Here is a 21,458-nt window from a genome sequence, read left to right on the forward strand (position 1 = left end):
AGCGGACTAGAAGGAGGAACCCCTATCCAGAGCCTTGTACCTTGAGCTGCTATAGAGAGAAGTTAGGCAAGCTATTGGTGGAAAAAGAAAACAGAGAAAAAGAAATTATGTCCTTATTAAAAAAGAAGTGAGCACAAATACAAGAATACTTTAGATAGGCCTGTTTTTTCAGAGAGTGGTTGCTAAGACTGTCTGAAATCTAAACTTTGCAAGGTGTCTTGGTGGGTGTGGTAAGCCTGCTGGCCTCTTAGCTCAGAGCTGTTCATGAGCAGTGCATGGCTTCCACAACAGACTGGCTCCTGCAGATCTCTGCAGAGCAAGAGGAGTTCATGTTTGCACTGAGATAAATCTTTGTTCTTGTTCAGTGTTTACCAGATTGACTAACCAGCCACCACATTTGCTACCAGCAAGAAGCAAACTTAAATGCAAATAGAGCAAGAGGACACAGCCTCAAATATGACCGGGGAGGGTTTAGATTGGATATTTTAAAAAATTTTTCACTGAAAGGGTTATCAAGCAATGAAAGAGGCTGCCCAGGAAAGAGGCTGAGTCACCATCTCTGGAGTATTTAAAAGACTTGCAGATGTGGCACTCAGGGACATGGTTTAGTGGTGAATTTGGCAGTCTCAGGTTAATGGTTGGACTTGATAGTCTTAGAAGTCTTTTCCAGCCTAATTGGTTCTATAAGCTCAGAATGCCTGTTCACAATGTAAAAGGTAGAGACTGAAAGAAAAACAGCAGGATGGAGCCCTCAACAGTGGTACCTCGGTCCCACAGGTATGTCTAATACCCTCAGGAAATTCTTCCAAGGTTTAAATTAAATTCAGCTAATTATAACTGAAGACTTTTTCTTGAAGGAAAAGAAAATCAACAAGTCCTTTAATGCTTGTTTTAGCTGCTCCTGGGGGGTGTAATTATTATTCCTGGCAAAATCTTGTCCATAATGCCTTGTGCTGTCTTTAATAATTTCTGAGTGCACAAAGTCATGGGAAGTCTTTCACAATTCACCAGGTGAGGGGTGAAGATCCCTGTAGAGGGAATAAAGAACTCTAAGAGGTGCAGGAACAAAAGAAAGGACCTCTCTGCATGTAACAACTGCATTCTTTATTTTGTAGGTCTGTGTTAGTATTCAGTAGATCTGTTACCCAGCTGTTGTGTATTGACATGAGAAAAGTTGTTGAATATGACCACTAATTTGCACCTGTCCAGGATGTGGCTTCCTTGTTGTCATGACTCATGATGCATAAGGATGCTGAATGTGTCAATAAAAAGTCTTTGGTTTTCTGCAGGAGGGACAGGGTTTGGAAGAATCGGGGCTTTATGTGCCAGGGTAGATGGCCAGTGTTTGCAGAGATACTGTGCTCTGGTACTGCTCTTCCTGAAGCCTTCTCAGAGTTTAGAGTTTTAGATCATTTGTGGAGAATGTGGCACAATTCAAAAGTTCAAATTATAGGTTGCTCAGAGTGCATATCAGTAGACCTGGTATTTCCTCTTTTGCATCTAGGGAAATAATTTTTTTAATGAAAATGCTGAAAAACATGGAAGCAACTGTGTCAAACTAGTTTCTGCCTGCCAAGAAGGGCCAAAGGTGGATAACTGGAAGTACAGTTTGTGAAACTGGTATGAGCAAGGCTCTCAGCAGTTTCATACACTTAGTTTATGAGCTGGATGGATACCAGACCCTCTGCCCACAAAACTCCATAAATGTGCCTGAATGTCCTTGAATTCTCTAACTCAACAACCTTCTTTGCACTGTGTGATTTATGTGTCTCACTGAAGAATACCTCATTTGTTCACACCCTCATTTGTTTTAAACTTATTGCCTGATAATGTCATTGAGCACTGTGGTTTTGTGGTCTGGGGAGTGAAACTGAGACTCTCCTTCTCTATCCATCTTTCCATGTCACTCATTATTTTATAGCTCACTTCCAAAGAACACTTCAGCTGTGGTTAAACAATATAGTAAACTCAGATGCCTCTCAGACATGGGGATCACATGAGGCTCTGATAATTTGGAATGAATTCACCTTCCTGCTCAAGTGTGCTTCAAGAATGGATTCATTTTTTCACTATCAGGTTTTATGTTGGATTAGGTATAATTTTGGCAAAAGCTTATGTATGTATGCTTTGATAATTCAGACAGAAACATGATAATGAACCCATACCTGATTCAAATCCATGCCAGGTGACCCAGCCATGCATGGATTTGGTATTTATGATCAGGGAATGACCAGAACAGGAGAAACATCCTATGAGATCAGATCCCATATCCATCTGGCACTATGCTCTTCTCCAGCAGTGGTAAAAGGATGGGATATTCAGGGAGAGCACATGAGCCTGGGCACTTTGTGTTCCATTCTCCTTAGCATCCAGAACATTTTTATCATGAGTGTTAATGGATACATCCCCATCCAGTCCTTTTAGTATTTTCAGGCTTGTTTCATCAAGTGTATCCTCATTCTAGTGTTGTGTTGTTATGCTGTGTAAGAAGCAGCTGTGCTTTCACCCTATTTGCCAGTTTAAATTTATAAAATTTCATCCAATTGCCACTCAGTCATCTCTCCAAATGAAGAGTTACAGCTACTTCAGTCTGTCATAAACTGACTTTTCCTACCTTTTTTTCTGTGCCTACTCTAACCCTGTTGCCTTATTTGAGATATGGAGACCAAAGCTGCACACAGAATGCGAGATGTTAAACTGATTTATTCTGTGATCCTGTGCAATGACCTTGTGTAGGTTCACTAGTGCTTTAGAGGCAAGCTGACACTCACTCCTTTCTTTCTGACACCCATCCTGACAACACCCAGCATGGTGTGGATGCTTTTAACTGATGCTGCACACCAAGCTGCTAATTCAGAGACCACCAGGATGACTCCAGGACCATCTTCTAGTGTTTGGTAGCCAGTTCAGCATTCTCAGGCATACTTCATTATTTTTACCTCACTGCACCACCTGAAAAGCTCAAGCTATCATCTCTTTCTTGTGCTAAATAGACTATGCCAGGACCCTCTTTTGATCACACCTCACAGTGTTTTCACTGCTTTGCTCAGTTTTAGGTTCCTTTTGAGATGGGAAGACAAAGCAGCAAGCTGTTGCCAAAATGCAGTAATTTAGTGGCATAAGAGGTTCCCTATCACTTTTTAATTTAATTTCTTATACTTTCTAATGGCTAATATCAAATTTTGACTGCTGCAGTGCCAGAAACAGAAGTTTCACACAGAAATATCCACAAAGACAGCAGAATTTCTCCTGAATAGCTATTTTAGAGCCTGTTCTTGAATGCACAGAGCCAGTGTGTAACTAATCCTCACCACTGTATTGTCAACTTGCAATTTTCTTTTCTTACAGAGGAGATATTAACAGTCCAGACAAGACATGTAAAGTCACAGTGTCACATAGATAGGAAAAACCCCAAGATTCAGAACAGATACCTGTGGCTGCCACAGCTGTTTTTTTAAATTGCAGCTTGTCATACAGGATTCTGTATTCACATTCTTGAAGAGCTGAAGCTTTCCTATTGCAAATCCTTGGACCTGTCAAAACAGCAGAACCAGGGGGAAATCAGGAAAAGTGTAAACAAGTTAAGACAACTCGTAAAAGCTCCAAGCTTTGAAAGAACCACATCAGAAATAATTAATTTGGGGATAAAGGGAGGTTCTTTGCTGACGCAGGATGAAAGATCTGACAGGATATTGAATAAAGCAACCCTGCACGGGAAACAGAGTGAATTAAATGAATTAAGTCTTCCTTTAACTTCTATAATCCTGAGAAAAGAAGGCATGCAATGAATACATTTTAACCATTCATTAAGATTTTTTTTTTTGCTTTATATATGCCCAAGATCACAGAATTTCTTTTATTTGGCCCTCCTTGATAATTAAATATAGTGCAATAGATTTCTTCTCTGGGACTTCATTTATTATCACAAATTATATAATGTCTTAATAAAAAATGGTTATGAATTAACCAACTGTGTTTTTGTGACTATTTTAGATTTATTAGACTTTTCATTTTGAAGCACATCTTTGTATTGTAATTATATTTTATTCTTTGGAAAAAAGGATTTAAGTTATGAGATAATTTCCTTGACTAGTACATATTGTGGGAGTGTTAAAATGAGCCAAGAGTCATTCCTACATTTCAAGTTTGTTGTTTCTTTTTTTTTTTTTTTTTGTTTCATTTGAAATGAAAAGAAGTAACATTTTTATAACTTAGAGAACTTGTGTTTATTTCATGGAAATTAAAACTACTCATGTGTAGATAATTATTCATCTAGTGCAGTGTTGTTTGATCTACTGAAAGACTCTCTTGAAAATGAACTTCCATTGAAAGAAGTGGAATTTTAAGGAGCTTAATAAAACCCCACCAAGACATCTTAGAAAAGGCAAATAATAAAATCCAAAGATAAAACCTCACCTACCAAGTTTTATGTTTGTGTGTAGGAAGGCAGAAGTTTTTTTTTTCTTCTTTCTTCAGTTTCTGCTTCCTTAGCCAAGGCAATCACTGTGCCCATGGCTTACAGTCTTGAGAAACTGAGTTGGCTCAGAGCTGAGGTGCACAAACCTTTGATCATCACTGAACTAAGTAATTTTGATGGTTCCAAAAGGTTTGCTAAGACTGCTGCTTCCAGGGAGGAAGGGACTTGGGGAAAAAGCAGGGCAGCTGCTCCAATAAGGGCTCAGCCTGTCCATGTGAGAACTGGGTGGTCTTGGGAGAGGTGCTGGATAAAACAGGCTTGGTATCTCTGTCTGTCCTCTGTGTGTCCAGCCCTCACCCCCCGGTTTCTTTCCTCTCTGCCCTCCAGGAGCACAGCTCACACACCTGCACAAGGGAAGGGCATCCCAACGCTACAAAAACGGAACTTGACAAATATCTTGGTCTAATGTAGCTAAGCCCAAGTCTGGGTTTTGTCTGACTGAGTTCTGGAAAACTGCACGGAGGAAGGGACAGAAGGTCCCTCCTCGAGCTACACATGCCTGTGTTTAAATGGCCCCGTTTATTCTTCCAACTTGATTAGTGATGAAGTGTTTTCTGCCACCCCACAGTGAGTGCCTAGAGGGAGGTAGATAAGTGCCTTCCTTAAAGTGCCTGCTTGTCTCTGGATGGCTGTAACCATTCCCACAGCAGGAAGCCAGTCTCCTCTTGACACAACTCTTCAAGCACACAGACTTCTGAAAGATTTTACTGGAAGAAAATACTACATTAAACAATGTGGAGGAACTCTGAGGTTCAGTATTAGTAAGGTCATTTGAACTCTCATGCTGACAGCTCTGAAGTGTATTTTTTTTTTTGCCAACTTTGCTTTAAATTAGTCTGCAAATTGCAATTATTGGATCTAAGGGAACATTATGCAGTGCAAGAAGTGAACACAGAGCCTCAGTGACAGCTTAGATGAAAAGAAAGAACATGAAAGCAATTTTTGGAAAGCTGGACGCTGCCATGAATGAACCTTGACAAGAGGAGAATGAAATTTGTGAGTCTTTTTTTAAGATATGAAAATTAATTCAGAGACTCGGTGGTCCTGTGGCATTGACAACAGGAAATGAACCCTTGTGTTTACAGAGGTGCAAATTCAACACGGTCTGAGTATAGGAAAATGCTGTGGTATGGTTGATTTACTACTCTTATTTACTATTTATATCAGGAAAGCCTCAATGAATCATAGTCATAAACAAGGTCCATATTGTACTGTGCATATGCAGAAAACAAAAAGTTCCCCTAACTTCAGATGTTTTTACAATCCCCATGTGAAGGAGCTGGGACACTCAGTCCTCTTTGAACCAAGAAATATTCTTGATAAGCTGAGATGGCTGATTTTTAATTGCTTCTAATCAAAGCACTTAAAACAGGAAACCTCTTTGTAGCCTGTAAGAATTCTTTCATCGGCATGGAATTGCTTTATTCTATCTCAAATTAGCTTGTAGGATTCTGTGAGGAGCAAAACCTCTATTTGTGCATTATGTAGCATGTGGGGGTTAAATCTTTGCTGAAGTTTGTGAGTAATGCCTCAACACTAGCAACCTCCAACCTCCCCACAGGTCCATGACAGGTGAACGAGTTTTTCTGCACCCCAAGTCTCTCCTGATTTCCCATGTTTGTGCCTCACTGATAGTCAGGAGGTCCTGGGGGAACACGGGAGACCTTTCCTCACTATATATTTGGGGTTTACCTAGAGGTGGCGCAAAGTTTTATGCCTGGCTTAGGGATAGAGATTGGTATGGATAACTTTGGAGTCATTCAAATCTGGTATAAATGAGTAGAAGGTCCAAACTTTCTCTTGTTAAAATTTACACCATTTTGGGGAAGAAGGGATGGAATAATTTTCAAGTTTTCAACAGTTGATTGAATTTATGTCAAAACTGCAGGGAAGAATATCTTGTGGAAATCTGAAGAAAGTTTACTTCTTTTATTCCTTCCATGAGAACAAACTGCCTACCACAAAAAGCATATCTACAGAACACTTTCAGGAAGCCTAGCTGGTTATATTAAGCAGTGTGGATGTTACCCATGTGCACAGTATTAGGGTGTGATGGGTTTTCTCCTTGAGCCAGGTCTTATGAGCTCTCAGAGAAACCTCTCACACCTGAGATAGCTCTGCTGCCTGGAATGGCATAAAATCAGCAGGATGGCATCTGAGGTAGTGTTGGAAAGAGAAAAGTTTTAATAAAAGCCAAAATAACAAAGCTCTTACAGAGAAAACTCGAGCTAGGGGCAAGAGGTTTTTGCTCTTGATAAAACACTTCACAAAAGCAATTATTTCCTTTATTCTCTTATTTTTCTAGTGAATTACCTAGGCAGGACTTTTTGCCTTCTGTCCAATTGGCAGCCCTAAGTTTAAGGTGAAGTCCTGAAGGTCTTATGAGGTGTCTTTTTACCAAATTGAGGAGAGAAACTTCTGGGTGTTTTTCCTTTTTAAGGAGACAAAAGATAATTTGGTTCCTTCATCAACAAGGGGCCCATTCCTACAGGTGTGCACACTGACACTGGCTGACAAGTGGTTTACACATCAAAGTGATGGAGCCTGTTGTGAAGGATTGATTCATTCAGTTCCCTGAAGACTTTATTTACTTAGTTTAGACCCTTACAGAGAAGATTCTCTTTGGCAAATCCCATGTACAGAGAACGTCACCCTGCCCTCCAGCTGAAGAAACCCACATTCTTTGCTCCCATTGCTGAGCCTTGCAAGTGACCTGTGCTTGCTGCCTCTCTGGTGCTGTCGAGGGATGCATCTCTGCGTGGTTGTCTTGAATAAGGTAACCTCTGGGGTCAGGGGACAGGGCCCAGGGACACATCTCTGCATGGTTATCTTGGCTAAGGTAACCTCTGGGGTCAGGGGCCAGGGACACATCTCTGCATGGTTATTTTGGCTAAGGTAACCTCTGGGGACAGGGGGGCAGGAGAGCTCAGATGCTGCCTGGTGCCATTTGTGCCCAAACCTCTGACAGAATAAAAACCTGAGACTGAAATCTGGTTTACTTCAAAGATGGACTTTGTTCTTGGCACCAAGCCTGGCTAGTTCTCTTTCTGTTACCCTGTGGCACCTTCTGCAGTTCTGTCTTTAGGCAGTTTCAAGTGTTATGTAAACATAAGAATCATAGAATACAGCCCAGTTAACACATCAGGTTTTATTAATGGCCATTTCCTGCAGTCACCCTCTGACTCTTGCTTTGCTTGAGGCCTGTTTTTGTCTCGGTGCTACATTTCCACTCATACTGATCAGATTTTAGGATTCTTTGGCATAAAGTCGTGAATTTTCTTCTATTGTATCCCTACATTGCTGATATTCCTCTTGGGCTGGCCAGTAAACTTAATTTGCTTGCTCTGAATACAACCTTTAAACATTACCAACTTCCCTTTCCAGTTTCCAGTATCTTTTCCTCCACAGCTTGAGTTTGCAGATGATTTCAGATGTTTGAGCACTGGTCACTATCAGATTTACTCAGCTTGTAGGTGCCTGCTTGTTTTGGCTCTTTGGACTGTGTGCTTCTGCAGGTAAATTTTTATACCTACAATAATTTAGGCAAATAAATCCTCTGATGACAGGGGGAAGAAAATTTGCTGAATGTTTGTCACTGCATGCTTTTGGCCAACAAAGAACCTGAAAAATGCTGCTGTTATGTAAAATCCTTTGTGTTTGCCTCTCACCACTTGGTTGGTTTGTCAGTACTGTTAATAGCACAAGGTTCTCCAGCAGCATAGATTGTTTCTCTCTCTGAAACCTGTGGCATGTTTATTTTCTCGGAAAGCTGATGCTAGGCAGAAACACCTCTCTAACACAGCTAGAGGAGCAGCCCTTGCTCAGGCTTGTTCATTGCTTTGCTGCTGAAGGGGAGTGAGAACTACTTAAATTATGTGGTGTATGTGCCACTGATACCATGGGTGTGTGTCCTGACCAAGGTATTTACACAAATTACTTTATCTCAATTCAGTGGAAAACTGACTTTGTTCTGGATCTTCTAATCTGCCTTTTATCTCTGGTCTTGTCACAGGCATAAGGAATGAGCTACATGCGTGGGAAGTCAGTAGATTGGAAATTTATCTTTGATTTCCTTTCTTTGCATCTTGCCACCTTGGTTTGAACAGAAGTTTTGGCTCTTGTCACGTTATGTTTGCCTGTACATGGCCAAATTTTAAAAAGAAACTACATCAGATGAAGCAAAAAGTCAGAGTTTTCTCTCTTTTGCTGTCAACAAAAGGAAATTCAGAATATAATGATCTTACTTGGAAATCAAAACTCCCTCTTAACAGGTCCTTGAGTTAAATTAGAATCCAGTACAGAGAAAGGTTTGAGAATACTGCACTGATAAAATTTCTCTACTTTTCCAGAAAGGGGCTGTTTGCTGGCATGAAGCTGAAGAAGAAGAAAAAAGGCGAGAAAGGGCTGACTATTGCAAACAAAGATGCATTGGGTAAGCCTCATAAATTTCAACAGGGATGAGCAGGTGGCAGGGGATTATGTTAGATCTGATTTCATGTGAACTCATTTGAATTGTGTCTCAAGGCTGAGCATTGATAAAACAGGCAGTAAACTCCTTACCGCTCCAAAATAAACAGAGCTAATTCTTTTTGCATTAACTGTTTCATGAAGTTCAGGTTCAGATTCTGTGAGTTCATACTGCTCTATCTGGTACAGTAAACTAAAAATGTCAGCCTGCCTCTTACCATAGAGAGATGGCACATTTTTGAGGGTTTTTTTTATTACTTTACAGGTAGATAATTTACTACAAGTGTGTAATGCCTCTGGAAGTTCTGCTTCTTTTAGAAACCATAAATACACAGCCTGCATAGGCTGTGATGGCTGGATGGGCTGGCTCAATAAAGCTGTCAGATTTACTCAGTAGTGTGTGTGTGCCTCTTGTGAGTGCACACAGGGTGAGGAGAGTGACTACAGCCACATGGATATGGGAAATGGTTTTGCACAGGAGGGGAGCTGCTGCTGTAATCAATGCTGCTTGATACAGACCACGAGAGTATCTCTAACTGGGATACCCAAATAAATAAAATATTCAGTTCATGATGATAATTCACTGCTCTTCTCCAAGTGAGCTTTTTGTTGCTTGAAATCAGGCATGGGTTTTACTTCCTTGTCTGTTTCCTTCATCAGGTGATCATGACGAGATTGCAAATTTTCTCCACGACACTCTTGGAAGACAGGAAGAGGTAGAGGAAGACCTAATGAACAGTGATGCTCTATCCAGTGCTTTTGGATCCTTAAGCCCAAATAGGAAAAGGTGCTCCTTCATGTATCTTACCTAACATCCCCCTAAACATTTTTTCCAGATCCCTGTTTCCCAGGAAAGGCATTACCCTTGAACAAAACATCTGACAGAAAATCCCTTTGCTGACAGCAGTGATCCCTTCACTCCTGCTCTCCCACATGACAGAGTGGAATGCTCTTGTCAGCTCAGTGATATCACCAGATGCTATCCAGTGCAGGGAGAGGTTGAAATGGATCCTGGGTGTGCCTCAACTGTGCAAAGGAGTTCTGCTAAACAAAACAAGCCAAAGGGAACAGCAATGTCTATACCAAAGAGCTTGTGTAGTTGTACTTTTCATACAGGAGAGGAATGCAGTCTGGAGAGGAATGGAGTCAAGCTTGATGGGATCAACAAGTGAAATCACTGCCATGATAGGTAGCTGCACTGCTTTGTGTGGATGCAAAACATTTCCCTATCAAAAAGTATATGAGAAAGACAGAGATGGTCTCTGCTGATGAAATCAAGCCTAACAGTTCATAACAAAGCTGTCTGCAATTAATAATTGTTTAATATAATAATAATTATATTAAAATAATAATAATTTGAACAATTAATACTTGTTGACTGTTGAGAAGTCTTTCTAATGTGTGTACAAGTACCAGCTCTTGCCTAGAGATGTCTAATGACTCTTCTGACATTTAAACAGGGCAAAGCTGGTGACCAGAATTCATGAAGAGGAGATGAAATCCCAGAACTACCAGGTGAGCAGGGGGTGACAGCCCTTATGTGACTGTGAATTCCCAGGTATTCTTGACCTGAGCTGAGGATCCATGGTGTCCTTGTGCTCCACAGATTGCCATCACCATCATCGAGGCCAGGCAGTTGGTGGGCGAGAACATCGACCCTGTGGTGATCATCGAGATAGGTGATGAGAAGAAGCAAACAACAGTAAAGGAAGGCACAAATGCCCCTTTCTACAATGAAGTAGGTGCTTTTTCTTAAAAAAGACATTTTCTTCAATGATTCTGGGTGGACTCTGCCATTTGGTAGCTCATAAGGGGATGAATTTAATTTACAGCACTTCCATGTCTGAGCAGGGAGATCTCCAGGAGACAAAGCACCAGCAATAGCTCCCTTGGGTTTTAGATCTGTTCTCTCTTTCTCTTCTCAAGGTCTGTCCAACCTTTTCCCCACCCTCTCCAGTACATTCTGCCTTACCACCACTGCTACTGCAGTTTTTTAAATCATCCATTTAGGATCTTTGTCTATACTGCACCCCCACACACACCTCCACTCCCTTTTCTACTATTTCATGGTTCCAGCCTTCCCTTGACGTATGTTTGTTCCAATTGGTGACAAATGACACCAAAACAATCCCCAAAACCAACAGGTCCTTTGGGTTTCTTTGTGCCTCCTGTCTCTTTTGACAATACCTTTTGATGCAGACTGAGGCCCATGGGCATTTGTGAAGCAAGTCTTGTGCAGTCATGCAAGGAATGGAGTAAAAAACAAGTCTGGGCCATGGCAGAAATATGTCAGGGGCAAGGAAAGAATTTTGCTTTGTCCACCACTGCCTCCTGCACCCCCAGCATCTCAGCAGGGCTCTGTGCACTAACAAAAAATGCTGAGCCATGCAGCTGACAGCACTGTCTGCCTGCCCAGGGATGGTTCTCATATGCTGTCCCCTCTCCCCACAGTACTTCGTGTTTGATTTCGTTGGACCGCAGGTGTTGCTGTTTGACAAAATAATCAACATCTCTGTAAGTACCTAGAAAAGCTTAGCACAGTGAGTAAAACCCATTGTTTTTGTGTCACTTCAACTCTAAATGATTCTTAATGTAGTTTAAAAGAAAAAAAAATTAGATACCAAGAGTGCTAGAAAGTCACCATGAAGTATAGGAAAGAGGATAAAGGAGGAGGAGGAGTCAGCTGGCAGGAATTTGAAGGAACGTACCCAAAAGGAAGATTTAGTCTGCATTTTCAGGGACACTCATTGCTGGTGTGGCAAGCTGCAAGGAAGAATGAGACAATTCAGCTTAGCTCTCTCTTCTTACTGTCTTCATCCATCTAATTTTCAACCTGCCACTTGATTCAAATGACTGACTTGAAACTTCTTGTTTACATCAGTTCCTCAGATATAGCTGTTTCTAACTAAATGAAGCTGAACTAATGCAGACACTTTTCCTCAGCAGGGGCTCTCAGGCTGCCTGAGTGTCGCTGGCTGTTTGCTATTAGCATGGGAGTGCTCTCCAAGAGTTCAGTGCTGCTTCCACTACTCACTGTAACTCAAGTCCCAGCAAAACTACAGAGGGGCCTTATTGCTCTCTACAATTACCTGAAATAAGGTTAGAGACAGGTGTGGCTTGGTCTCTTCTCCCAGCTAACAAGTGACAGGACATTCCATTAGGAAACAGCCTCAAGTTGGACCAGGAGAAATTTAGACTGGATATTAGGAAAATTTCTTCACTGAAAGAGTAGACAGGCATTGGAATAGACTGCCCAGCAAAGTGGTGGAATCACTATCCCCAGAGGGATTTGAAAGGCATGTGGATGTAGCAGCTGGGGACATGGTTTAGTGGTGGACTTGGCAATGCTTGGTTAATGATTGGGTTCCATCTTAAAGATCTTTTTCAACCTAAATGATCCATGTTTCTGTGACATCTTAGAACAGTCCTGATGGAAGACACACATGCTCTTGGGCTTGGACATTAAATAATGATGTGCAGCTTGGAAGGCAAAGTCTATGGAGCCAGGTTAATTATCTTGTCCAAAACTCATCACCACGTATAGCAAAGCTGCTAAGGAGATAGAGATCTCATGAGACTCTGGACAGTGCTGTATTTGTATTATTTGGAAACTTCAACAGCTGTGTCCTTCATAAACTCTCTTTTTTTGCTTAAAGTCCATCCATTTTGTCAGAGATTTCTCTGGCAAATAAACAGTGTGTTGTTGCTCCTGGAAAAGTTATTTTTCTCTGAAGTGCTTTGTCCATTTCAATAACGTACACCAGGAAAAGATCTGTGCTGGTCGAGCTTGACAGAAACAAGCAGTGCTCAGGAGCTATAGGACACATCACTGTCTGCTTCCTTTTCTGAGCTGCTGATAGAGTGACTTTTCCCAGCTCCAGAATAAAATGTGTTCATTTACACATGGACAACTGGACAACTAGGTTTTCTGTGCTGGGAGTAAACTGAGAGCTGGAATCCTAAAGTTCCATTAACATCCACTGCATCACACTCAGATCTCAAACACATGAAGTTCATAACCACATAAGGTATCTGCAGATCTGATCCCATCTGTGAGGACAGAATTTGCTACAGGCTGACAATGGCATGGGAGTAGATATCCCCTCACAGCTGTGACATATCACAGCCTGTGGCCCCACAGGTGTCTCAGACATGGTTTTTGCGTCAGCACACTGCCAAGGCACCAGCTCCTGTGTGCTGCTGATGCTGTTGGGGATGTACAGTTATTTTTCTCTGACATATGGCCAATCTTTCCAATATCACATTCTTTTGATAAAGATTCCATATATCCAGTGGTGGAGGGGAAAGTGCCAGCTTTCTTCTGACTGCAACAGGGGTGTGGGAAAACATGTCACCATTACCTGCTGTATATCTGCACAGTTTCATCTGGCTCAGCAAACATTTTATTTATAGCTGATGAAGGTGTAACAGTAAGAAATTAAAGGTCTTCTAGGTAAAAATTACTTTAGGAAAAAGCTCAGTAACAATAATGAACTAACCTTGGGCAGTGTTCATGCATGCTACTGAAAACAGAGATTCATTACCTTGCAACACAGTTTTGGAGAATGCAATCTATCAGGGGAATAGAAACAAAGAGAGGAAATATGTGTGCTGGGAGTGAAGGAAACCCTGAGGGATGGAAAGTTTCACAGCACTTGCTTAGCATGAATCTTAAGAAGAAACAAAGATTGGCAGCCTCTATTATGAACTTATCTGCATATGGAAACTCAAGGAAAACAAAATAGGCTAGTGCCCTTGTCTATCAGTTTAGCAGTTAGTCTAGCTGTATTCAAACCCTGCATTTGAGAGGAAAATGAGACACTCAGTTTCTCAATACCTGCTAATTACTAGATCTTTTTCTTCATAATTGTCTTCCTGTACATTTCAGCAAACTGGTAGGAATACCACAGTAAAACTAAGGTGACCCTTGTGTGCTAAACCTGTATCTCCCTCACCGAAATATTCCTCAGTGTAACACTATGATTTTTTGCGTTCATTTAGCAAAACTGAAGAAAATCCTTCAGTCATCTACAGTCAAGTGTGAAAACACACAAATCTTAATTAGATATGGTGTGGATGTGATGCTCCCCCTCAGAGAAGACAAGAGGTGTTTGCTATAAACTTCACGCTCACTCACTTTGTTGCATTAGAAGAAAAATACACTTGGAAAAAAAAAAAAAGGATGAGGAAAGATGTAGAGTGTTTGATAGAAGCAGTGAGTTATTGCCTCAACGTTAAAAGCAACATGCACTGCAGGGAGTGGAAACCTGCATCATTTCAGTGGAACAGGAGCATTTACATTTCATACAGCAAATCTCAGGGACAGAGAAGTGAGTTTTATACATTTAACATTTAATGCTCTCTGAACAGGCTGTCATGGAGAGGAAATGAGCAAAGAGCAGTGAGACAGCACCACTTTGGACTCATCTTGGTTTTGAGTCTTAAAGAAGCTTGTGGGGTTTTTTCCCCTACAGAAAGGCTGCATCCTTTTTCCCCCTTTAATCTATCCTAGCTGGATCTGTTGATTTGGGCATTCCCACATGCTTCCTCCAAAGCTGTAATATTGCCTGGCTTCAGGGAGAAACACAACAGATTCCAGGGCTTCTTCCCAGCCCTGTGTGTGCTCTAGCCCAGCCTCATAGGAGGGAAGGTGCAGTGCTATGAGGGACCTGATAGCACGTGGGGTTGAGGAAAAGCAGCACTTGTGCATGCAGCGCTAACTTCACACCAACTCCTTTTCCACATGAAGGCTGCTTAATCTTTCAGCTTAATAGTAAAGTAAAACTTCTCCTTTGTCCACTTTTGATTGTTCAGCTCTAGAAACTGCTTCCATGTTGAAGTGAGGAATTACCAAGGACAGCTGAGTGTGTTCCCTTGGTCACAGTGGCCATAGGATCTTAACAGAGAAGGACATTATATTGCAATTAGAAACTTCTTGAATTTTCTGGTGAATCTTGATGAAGGTGTCAGTGATCTTTACTTGGAAATGCATGTCTACTGTCCTTGAAAAGTGTAGAAAATGAAGTCACATGGCCAATCCAGTGCAAAATTGCAGAAGTCTTCCTATCCAGAAACATCCTTATCTACAATGTGTAGGTCCAAAGAGAGAATGTGATGTGTTCCAGACTCCTGAAATAATGTTGCAGGCCTGATTGTTTATTTCCAATATTTAGATTTAATTTCTGTAGACTTGAAAGAGCTTAGTTTCTCTTTGTAATTTGGGCAAGGTGCTCCAGAAAATTCGGCCTCTTTCAGAGGCTTTTCCACAACCAAGGAACAGGTTTCAACTTTTTGAGCTGTTCTGAAACCAGGTGAGACACATTTTTTGAGAAATACAGCTCTAGAACAAATCTTCCTTTAGAAGAAGCCTCTGCCTTGTTTGTAAAGTGAACCACATACAAGTATTTGAAAACTACATGGAAATACATAGGTCTGGGAATCATGGCAATTGAAAATTATTAATTAAATTTGAATTAAATTAAATTAAATTCATCATTTGGCAGGAAGAATACAGAGACAGACTCGCTGGGGCCTGCTTGCCGTCTAATTTACATCTATATCGCTTCTCTGATTTCATTAATATCGTGGGGAGGTAGATTAGAATTGAGTCTCTTGGTTTATGTGTACATTAAATGTTGCCAAGAAACACATTCTTTCTCCTCTGAGTGTACTCTGTTTTTATGGCAATTCAGCTATTGCACAATGATAGGATTTCTGCAGCATAGTGTGAAACCAGTTACGTCCCATGTGTTTATATTCATTATGATTTAGCTAAAACTGCCAGGATAAGTAATATAACTGCACCTGCTCTGAAGAAGCAGATGCTCTAATCTTGATCTAATTCCTGCATTCTATCCCAGGGACCTGGGATGAAACTGTGTGATTCCACTCAGATGCAATTATATTGTTTTCTAAATTGGCAAAATGTTGGGTAAAAAACATATTTGAAATGCTGGCTGTATCTGCTGTGGCTATGTGCCCCCAGTTTTGGGTGGTAATGGATGTGGCTGCTTATTGCCTCCGGACCAAATGTGATCTTGGGATGCTCTTTCTTAAGTTGACTGTGAAGAGAGATAGTGACATTCTTTAATCAGCTTTTTCTAACAGGTTATGCACAATAAACTGATTGGGAGTGTGCTGATAGGCTCCTTTAAAGTGGATCTGGGGACGGTGTACATTCAGCCAGGTGAGTGATTTTCTGCCCTTTTTGTCTGCTTTTCAGGCAGGGAAGGAGGGGGGAAGGAGATGTGCTGCTTTTCCACTCAGGTTGTTGTGGTTTACACCAACTTAAAGGTTTTGGGAGAGTTGTTTTCCTATTTGGATAGCAGAGTAACAGCCAAACTGTTGGAAAGATGTTCAACACTGAAAACACCTTGGCAATCTGTCCATTGGTGGGTAGCACTTTTCAAGGATGGCATTTCTTTAAGTGGTCAGAGTGGGCAGCTGAATATTCTGCAAAACCCAACTGCACTCATTTGTTTCAGAGCATCCAAAGCTCTTTCACCTGTCTTGGGGCAGAAGGAGCGGAGGGAGGGAGACCAGGATGGAGAGTGGAAGGAATGGTGAGGACAGTACAAGACAAGAGGAGAAGCAGGCCATAATAGGAGAGAGAAGATGACAAAGAGGTGACCATGGGTCCACTTGATTTGTCATCTTCAGAGCTGTTCAGTGCTTTCTGACATTTGAACCTAAGAGAAGATCACCCACCTCTCTTTTGGTGTTTTTACAACCATCCATGAAACATGTACTTTTTTCTCTTCCATAATTACTCAAGGACATGGTCTTTTCTTCCTCTTTGGGAAAGAACATATTTAGGCCACTTGCTGTAGACGTCACACAGTTATAGCAAAAGTGTAGAGTCATTTGGGCCACCCTCTCTGCAGGTTCCCTGTAAGTCAGAGAGGAGTGGCCTATCTGAAATGAGCAGTCTATGTCCATGCTCAGGCTGTGTGAATTCTGTCCTGTATCTCCTGCTCACACTTTAACAGGGGGATGCTGTTTGAGGGCTGATCTTGAGCTCCTATCCCTGGTACTCTGTGGTCTCTCCTTCCCACTCCTTTACCCACCCAATGGGATGTCCAATGACTTAACATGAGATCTTAGGACTTTTCCTGGTGGGGTTGTTGAAACAGGGTTACAGCAAGGGCTGTTGTGGGTGAATAGTCTTGAACCTTTTCCTCCTTGAAAGATGGAGCTGAATGTGCTTCTGGCTCATTCTTCTTCCTCTGATGGCTGTCCACTCTCCTTCCCTTTCTCAGCTGTCTGCCACTATTACAGTGGCCACAGCCTCCAGCAAGTGTTTCGCTGCTGGAGTTCTGAGATCTTCAGACAGCTGTCATCAAAGAGGTGGCCTTTCCTCATAAAGACCCAGCCTTAGTTCAGCTGCTGAAATCTCACCCAGGCTTCCACTGGTCTTTAGTCATTGATCTCAGTAAACAATGATGAAAATGAGCTTGTTTCTGACAAGCTCTGCATCAATCCTTTGCTTGCCTTTTTGATCACAAAATATTTTGGACCCTCTAGAAGTATCTGGTAAACAAGTAAATTTCAGCACAATCCTCCTGACAGAACAAATGTTGTTTGATGTACCTTTTCTGCGAGAGAAGAGGAAGATACTTGGATGTTTTAATATCCTCTATTTGAGTGTTTAAGCTTGTCCTTCTTACAGGTCATCAGTTTTGTGACAAGTGGGCACTTCTCACAGACCCTGCTGACATTAGGACAGGAGCCAAAGGGTACCTGAAGTGTGACCTCAGTGTGACGGGGAAAGGTGATGCAATACAAGCTACACAGAAAACAGCTGATACTGAGGAACAGATTGAAAAGTACTGCAATAAGTTGTTTGGTTTGTTATTTTTTTTTACTGCTTTCTTCCTTACTAGGTACCTCAATAAGTCTCTGCCCTCATTTCAGGCCTTTCCTTGTTAACTCAGGGTAAATAGCAGGATGACATTGTACACCTGGTTGTTCTCACATGCTCAAAGAGAGTTTTTACTACCCTCTCATATAAATTGAAGGGCACATTAGGGTTGCTTTTCTGCAGCTGATAGAATTGACCAAGTCCTGTTGGCTAAGTTCCTAATTACCCCTGACAGAAGGTTCAATGATCTGAAACCAGTGAATGATTTCTTAAAGCAGTGAAGCAAGAAGAAAAAATATGAGGAAAGCCTATTCCTTCTCCACTCTCGGATGTGAGTGTATGGATATTTCCATATCCTTAGATAAACTCAAGTGCGTTATCATTCTCCTTGTAAAATACAGACGTTCAAGGTGGTAAATATGCTACCAACATACTTTAAATTTTACTGAAGCAATCTTTCTGGTCAATCCTGACATCCTGGACCAAGTCTGTGGAAAATCACCAAGCTGATGAAGCACATGGTCTGTGGGGAAAGGTGGTGGCTGTTGGTTTCTGAGCCTAAAGGAGAGCACTCAAAGGGGCATCATACATGAGGAGGGCAGAGACAGGCTCTTTCCAGATGAGTGGCTCTTTTCAGTAGAAGGATGAGAAGCTTTGGAGGCAGGTAAGAACAATGACATTTCAGAACAGATTGGTTTTTACCATGGACACAGTCAAATGAAACAGGGGCCCAAAGAGAGTGGGAAATTTCTGTCCTTGAAGATATTCAGAATTTACTGAACAAGGTTCGGAGAACCTCATTTGACTGGACCAGATTCAATATCACATAGAAGAGTTTGCTGAGTAATGCCATATCATTTTTTTGTGGTAAAAAGATTTTTTTTTGGTTCAGATGAAAAAGCAAATTCATATCCTTTTTGTGTCTTCTCAGGTGCATGCTAACCCAAGATCACAGTGCAGTTGGTAAAAATATCACTTTATTGTCCAAGTTTTCAATTTTAAGAAAACAGTTTCTCTTTTCCTTTCAGGAATCTCTTGATCCCCAAAGGCTTTCCATCCGAAAGACCATGGGCCAGATTTTATGTGAGAATTTACAAAGCAGAAGGACTTCCAAAGATGAACTCTAGCATCATGGCCAATGTCACCAAAGCATTCATAGGCGACAGTAAGGACCTTGTGGATCCCTATGTGGTGGTCATGTTTGCAGGTCAAATGGTAATTGGGATCCTCTTGATCACAAAATAGGCCTTATTTCCTATTACCTGCACTACAGGCAGGTGATTATGCTGATATCCTTTACCTTACAGTTACATAAGTTAGGTAAAACTTGTGTCATGGTCATCAGAAAATATTCAGTTCTTAAATTATGCAGAAATAAAGTCATGGAGACACTGAATGCCAGCAGATCTAATATCAGGCTCACAGCAGTAGGTTAAAGGCAGGCAGCAGGAGAGGAAAGAGAATTCTGTAGCACTGTTACTAAAACACTGAGTTACAAGACAGTGATTTACACAGTGTGGTATTAGGTAAGAGCTATGTTCTGGTCTCTCTTGAGTGAAATAAAGGAGCAAGGCTGAAATCGGTGAATGTGGTTCAATCAGGGTTTTAGGGCTATGTATTGATTTCTGAATTACTCTGCTGAAATTCAGGACCCTCTCAGCTTTCCTGTGTAGAGTAAGCGTTTTAGCAGACTGGCAGTGTTGCCTGGCTTCATTGCTCCTAGAGCAACTTCAGCATCAAACATGGTGTGACAGATTACTGCTTAGGGAGGCTTCTGATTCTGGTGGAAGAAGAATGCGGAGGAGGTGCAAGGCCTGCTTCTCCTGGGGTACACCATGAAACCCTGTGTCAGGGAGCCTGTCTTGATTATTGGTGTAAATAAAGAAAGGATCAAAATGGAAACTATTTTAAGCCAGCAATGCTTTCTGTATGCAAGGAAGCCTTTGGGACAGCTCCAGATAGTCCTTTTTAGATGTTTCAGTCATGAGAACGAGACTCTTGGTGCTGATTGCCTGTTTTGTCATGAATCCAAATTGCAAAATACTGCTGTGGGCAGTATTCATTTAAAACATGCAATAGAGGGCTGGAGACAAGAATGTGTCACTGATGTGAGTTTGCACACTGGTGTGCAAAATATGGTTTTATAGAGAGGGTTGGTGGGTTTCCTGACTCAGTTCTCTTCACTTAATGTGAAAACAGCCACAGCCAGTGACTGTACAGACTGTGACACAGTCCTCCCATCTCATGTTTGGAGGAACAGCTCCAGGACCTACCCCTCTTGCACACAGGCATTTGCCCAGAACATGAACCACAATAATCATATTTTATGCTAGATAAATTGCCTCATTTAAGGTAATCCCATTAGTACACACAGCCTGGAATCCATAATGAATTTAGTCTTTTATGAGAAAAACTATGCTGCATCACCATTACTCAGATATTTCAAAACACGTTTGAAGTTGTTTGAAGGTGCAGTTTGTAGCAGAAATGCCAAAGTCTGGCTTTACAGATGCATTTTGTGGACAAAGGCCCTGAAGTATTAGATTTTATTCCAGGCTCTGCTGTGTGCATGTGAGAATTCTTGAGCCATAGTGTGGTCTTTTATTAGATATGGAGTGCAAAATGAAGAAGCTAATAGAAAAGCCAAAGTACTTTCAAGATAGCATATTTGTACTTTAAAAATGGCCAGAGAGATGCTGCTAAATGCAATTTCTGCTGTACTCATTGCCATTCTCCAGAGTTCAGCCCCTCTGGAATTAAATTCGCTAGACTTTCATTTCAGGGCCGGACAACAGTGCAAAAGAACTGTGCAGATCCTGTGTGGCACGAGCAGATTATCTTCAAAGAAATGTTCCCTCCACTCTGTCGGAGAGTCAAAATCCAGGTCTGGGATGAAGGCAGCATGAACGACGTGGCCTTAGCCACCCACTTCATTGATTTGAAGAAAATATCAAATGAACAAGATGGTGACAAAGGTAAAGGGGAAAATGTCTGTTCCAGGATATACCCTTAAGGTAAAATCTACTTCCATGGGATCTTGGCACTGGCTAATCCTAATTTAGGGTTGTCCAGAGTTCAAGAGTTGGTTCTGAGACACCTTCTGTTGCTTAATTTCACATTATATTCCATTGTGCTCATGCATGGAGGGTCTGACATTGTTGTTCTTGTTAAAGGGCTGCTGCATAATTTGTTACCATCTGTGTAGTTGTGGCAATAGTCTACTATAAAGCATTGGGGATGACAGATGTAAGTTTATAGTTCATGTGATTTTCTATTAAGCAATAAAGCCACAAACTGAAAGTCACTAAAAATCAAAGGCAGAGCAGGCTTGTGTTTTGGATCTACCCACTGGAAACAAAGTGTTTAGGTAAGGCTCAGTTGGGCTATCACAGCCCAGGGAGGCACCATGGACTAGTGTGTTATGCTCTGTTTGAGGAGAGACTCTCTATCTGGAGTCTTCTCACTGATGTTTGAGCTACCTGCATAGACTGTTTATGTTGTGTGACCTATATGTGGAACATGGTCAGTTACCACAGCTCAGTGAAGGCACAGTAAGTCCTTAAACCTGCCAATTCAAATGTGTATCTCAGTCCTTAATCAGAAAATAAAAGAAAAATTTGTATAAATTGAGTGACATAGAGTTGAAACAGTTTG

General features: G+C 41.4%; 1 protein-coding gene across 1 annotated transcript in view; it reads left to right on the plus strand.

Moving 5' to 3' along the window:
- Positions 1-742: 742 nt before the first annotated feature.
- FER1L6 (fer-1 like family member 6) overlaps positions 743-21,458 on the plus strand; it is a 66,194-nt gene continuing 45,478 nt past the window's right edge. The window contains exons 1-10 of the mRNA XM_041407571.1: positions 743-777; positions 8,827-8,909; positions 9,605-9,731; positions 10,405-10,459; positions 10,551-10,682; positions 11,396-11,458; positions 16,052-16,130; positions 17,613-17,769; positions 18,833-19,019; positions 20,587-20,779. Coding sequence (XP_041263505.1) covers positions 743-777; positions 8,827-8,909; positions 9,605-9,731; positions 10,405-10,459; positions 10,551-10,682; positions 11,396-11,458; positions 16,052-16,130; positions 17,613-17,769; positions 18,833-19,019; positions 20,587-20,779 — 1,111 coding nt within the window. The remainder of the gene's footprint in view (positions 778-8,826; positions 8,910-9,604; positions 9,732-10,404; positions 10,460-10,550; positions 10,683-11,395; positions 11,459-16,051; positions 16,131-17,612; positions 17,770-18,832; positions 19,020-20,586; positions 20,780-21,458) is intronic.

Source organism: Onychostruthus taczanowskii, unplaced genomic scaffold (genome assembly GCF_017590055.1).
Source record: "Onychostruthus taczanowskii isolate IOZ18803 unplaced genomic scaffold, ASM1759005v1 scaffold27, whole genome shotgun sequence".
Taxonomy (NCBI): Eukaryota; Metazoa; Chordata; class Aves; order Passeriformes; family Passeridae; genus Onychostruthus; species Onychostruthus taczanowskii.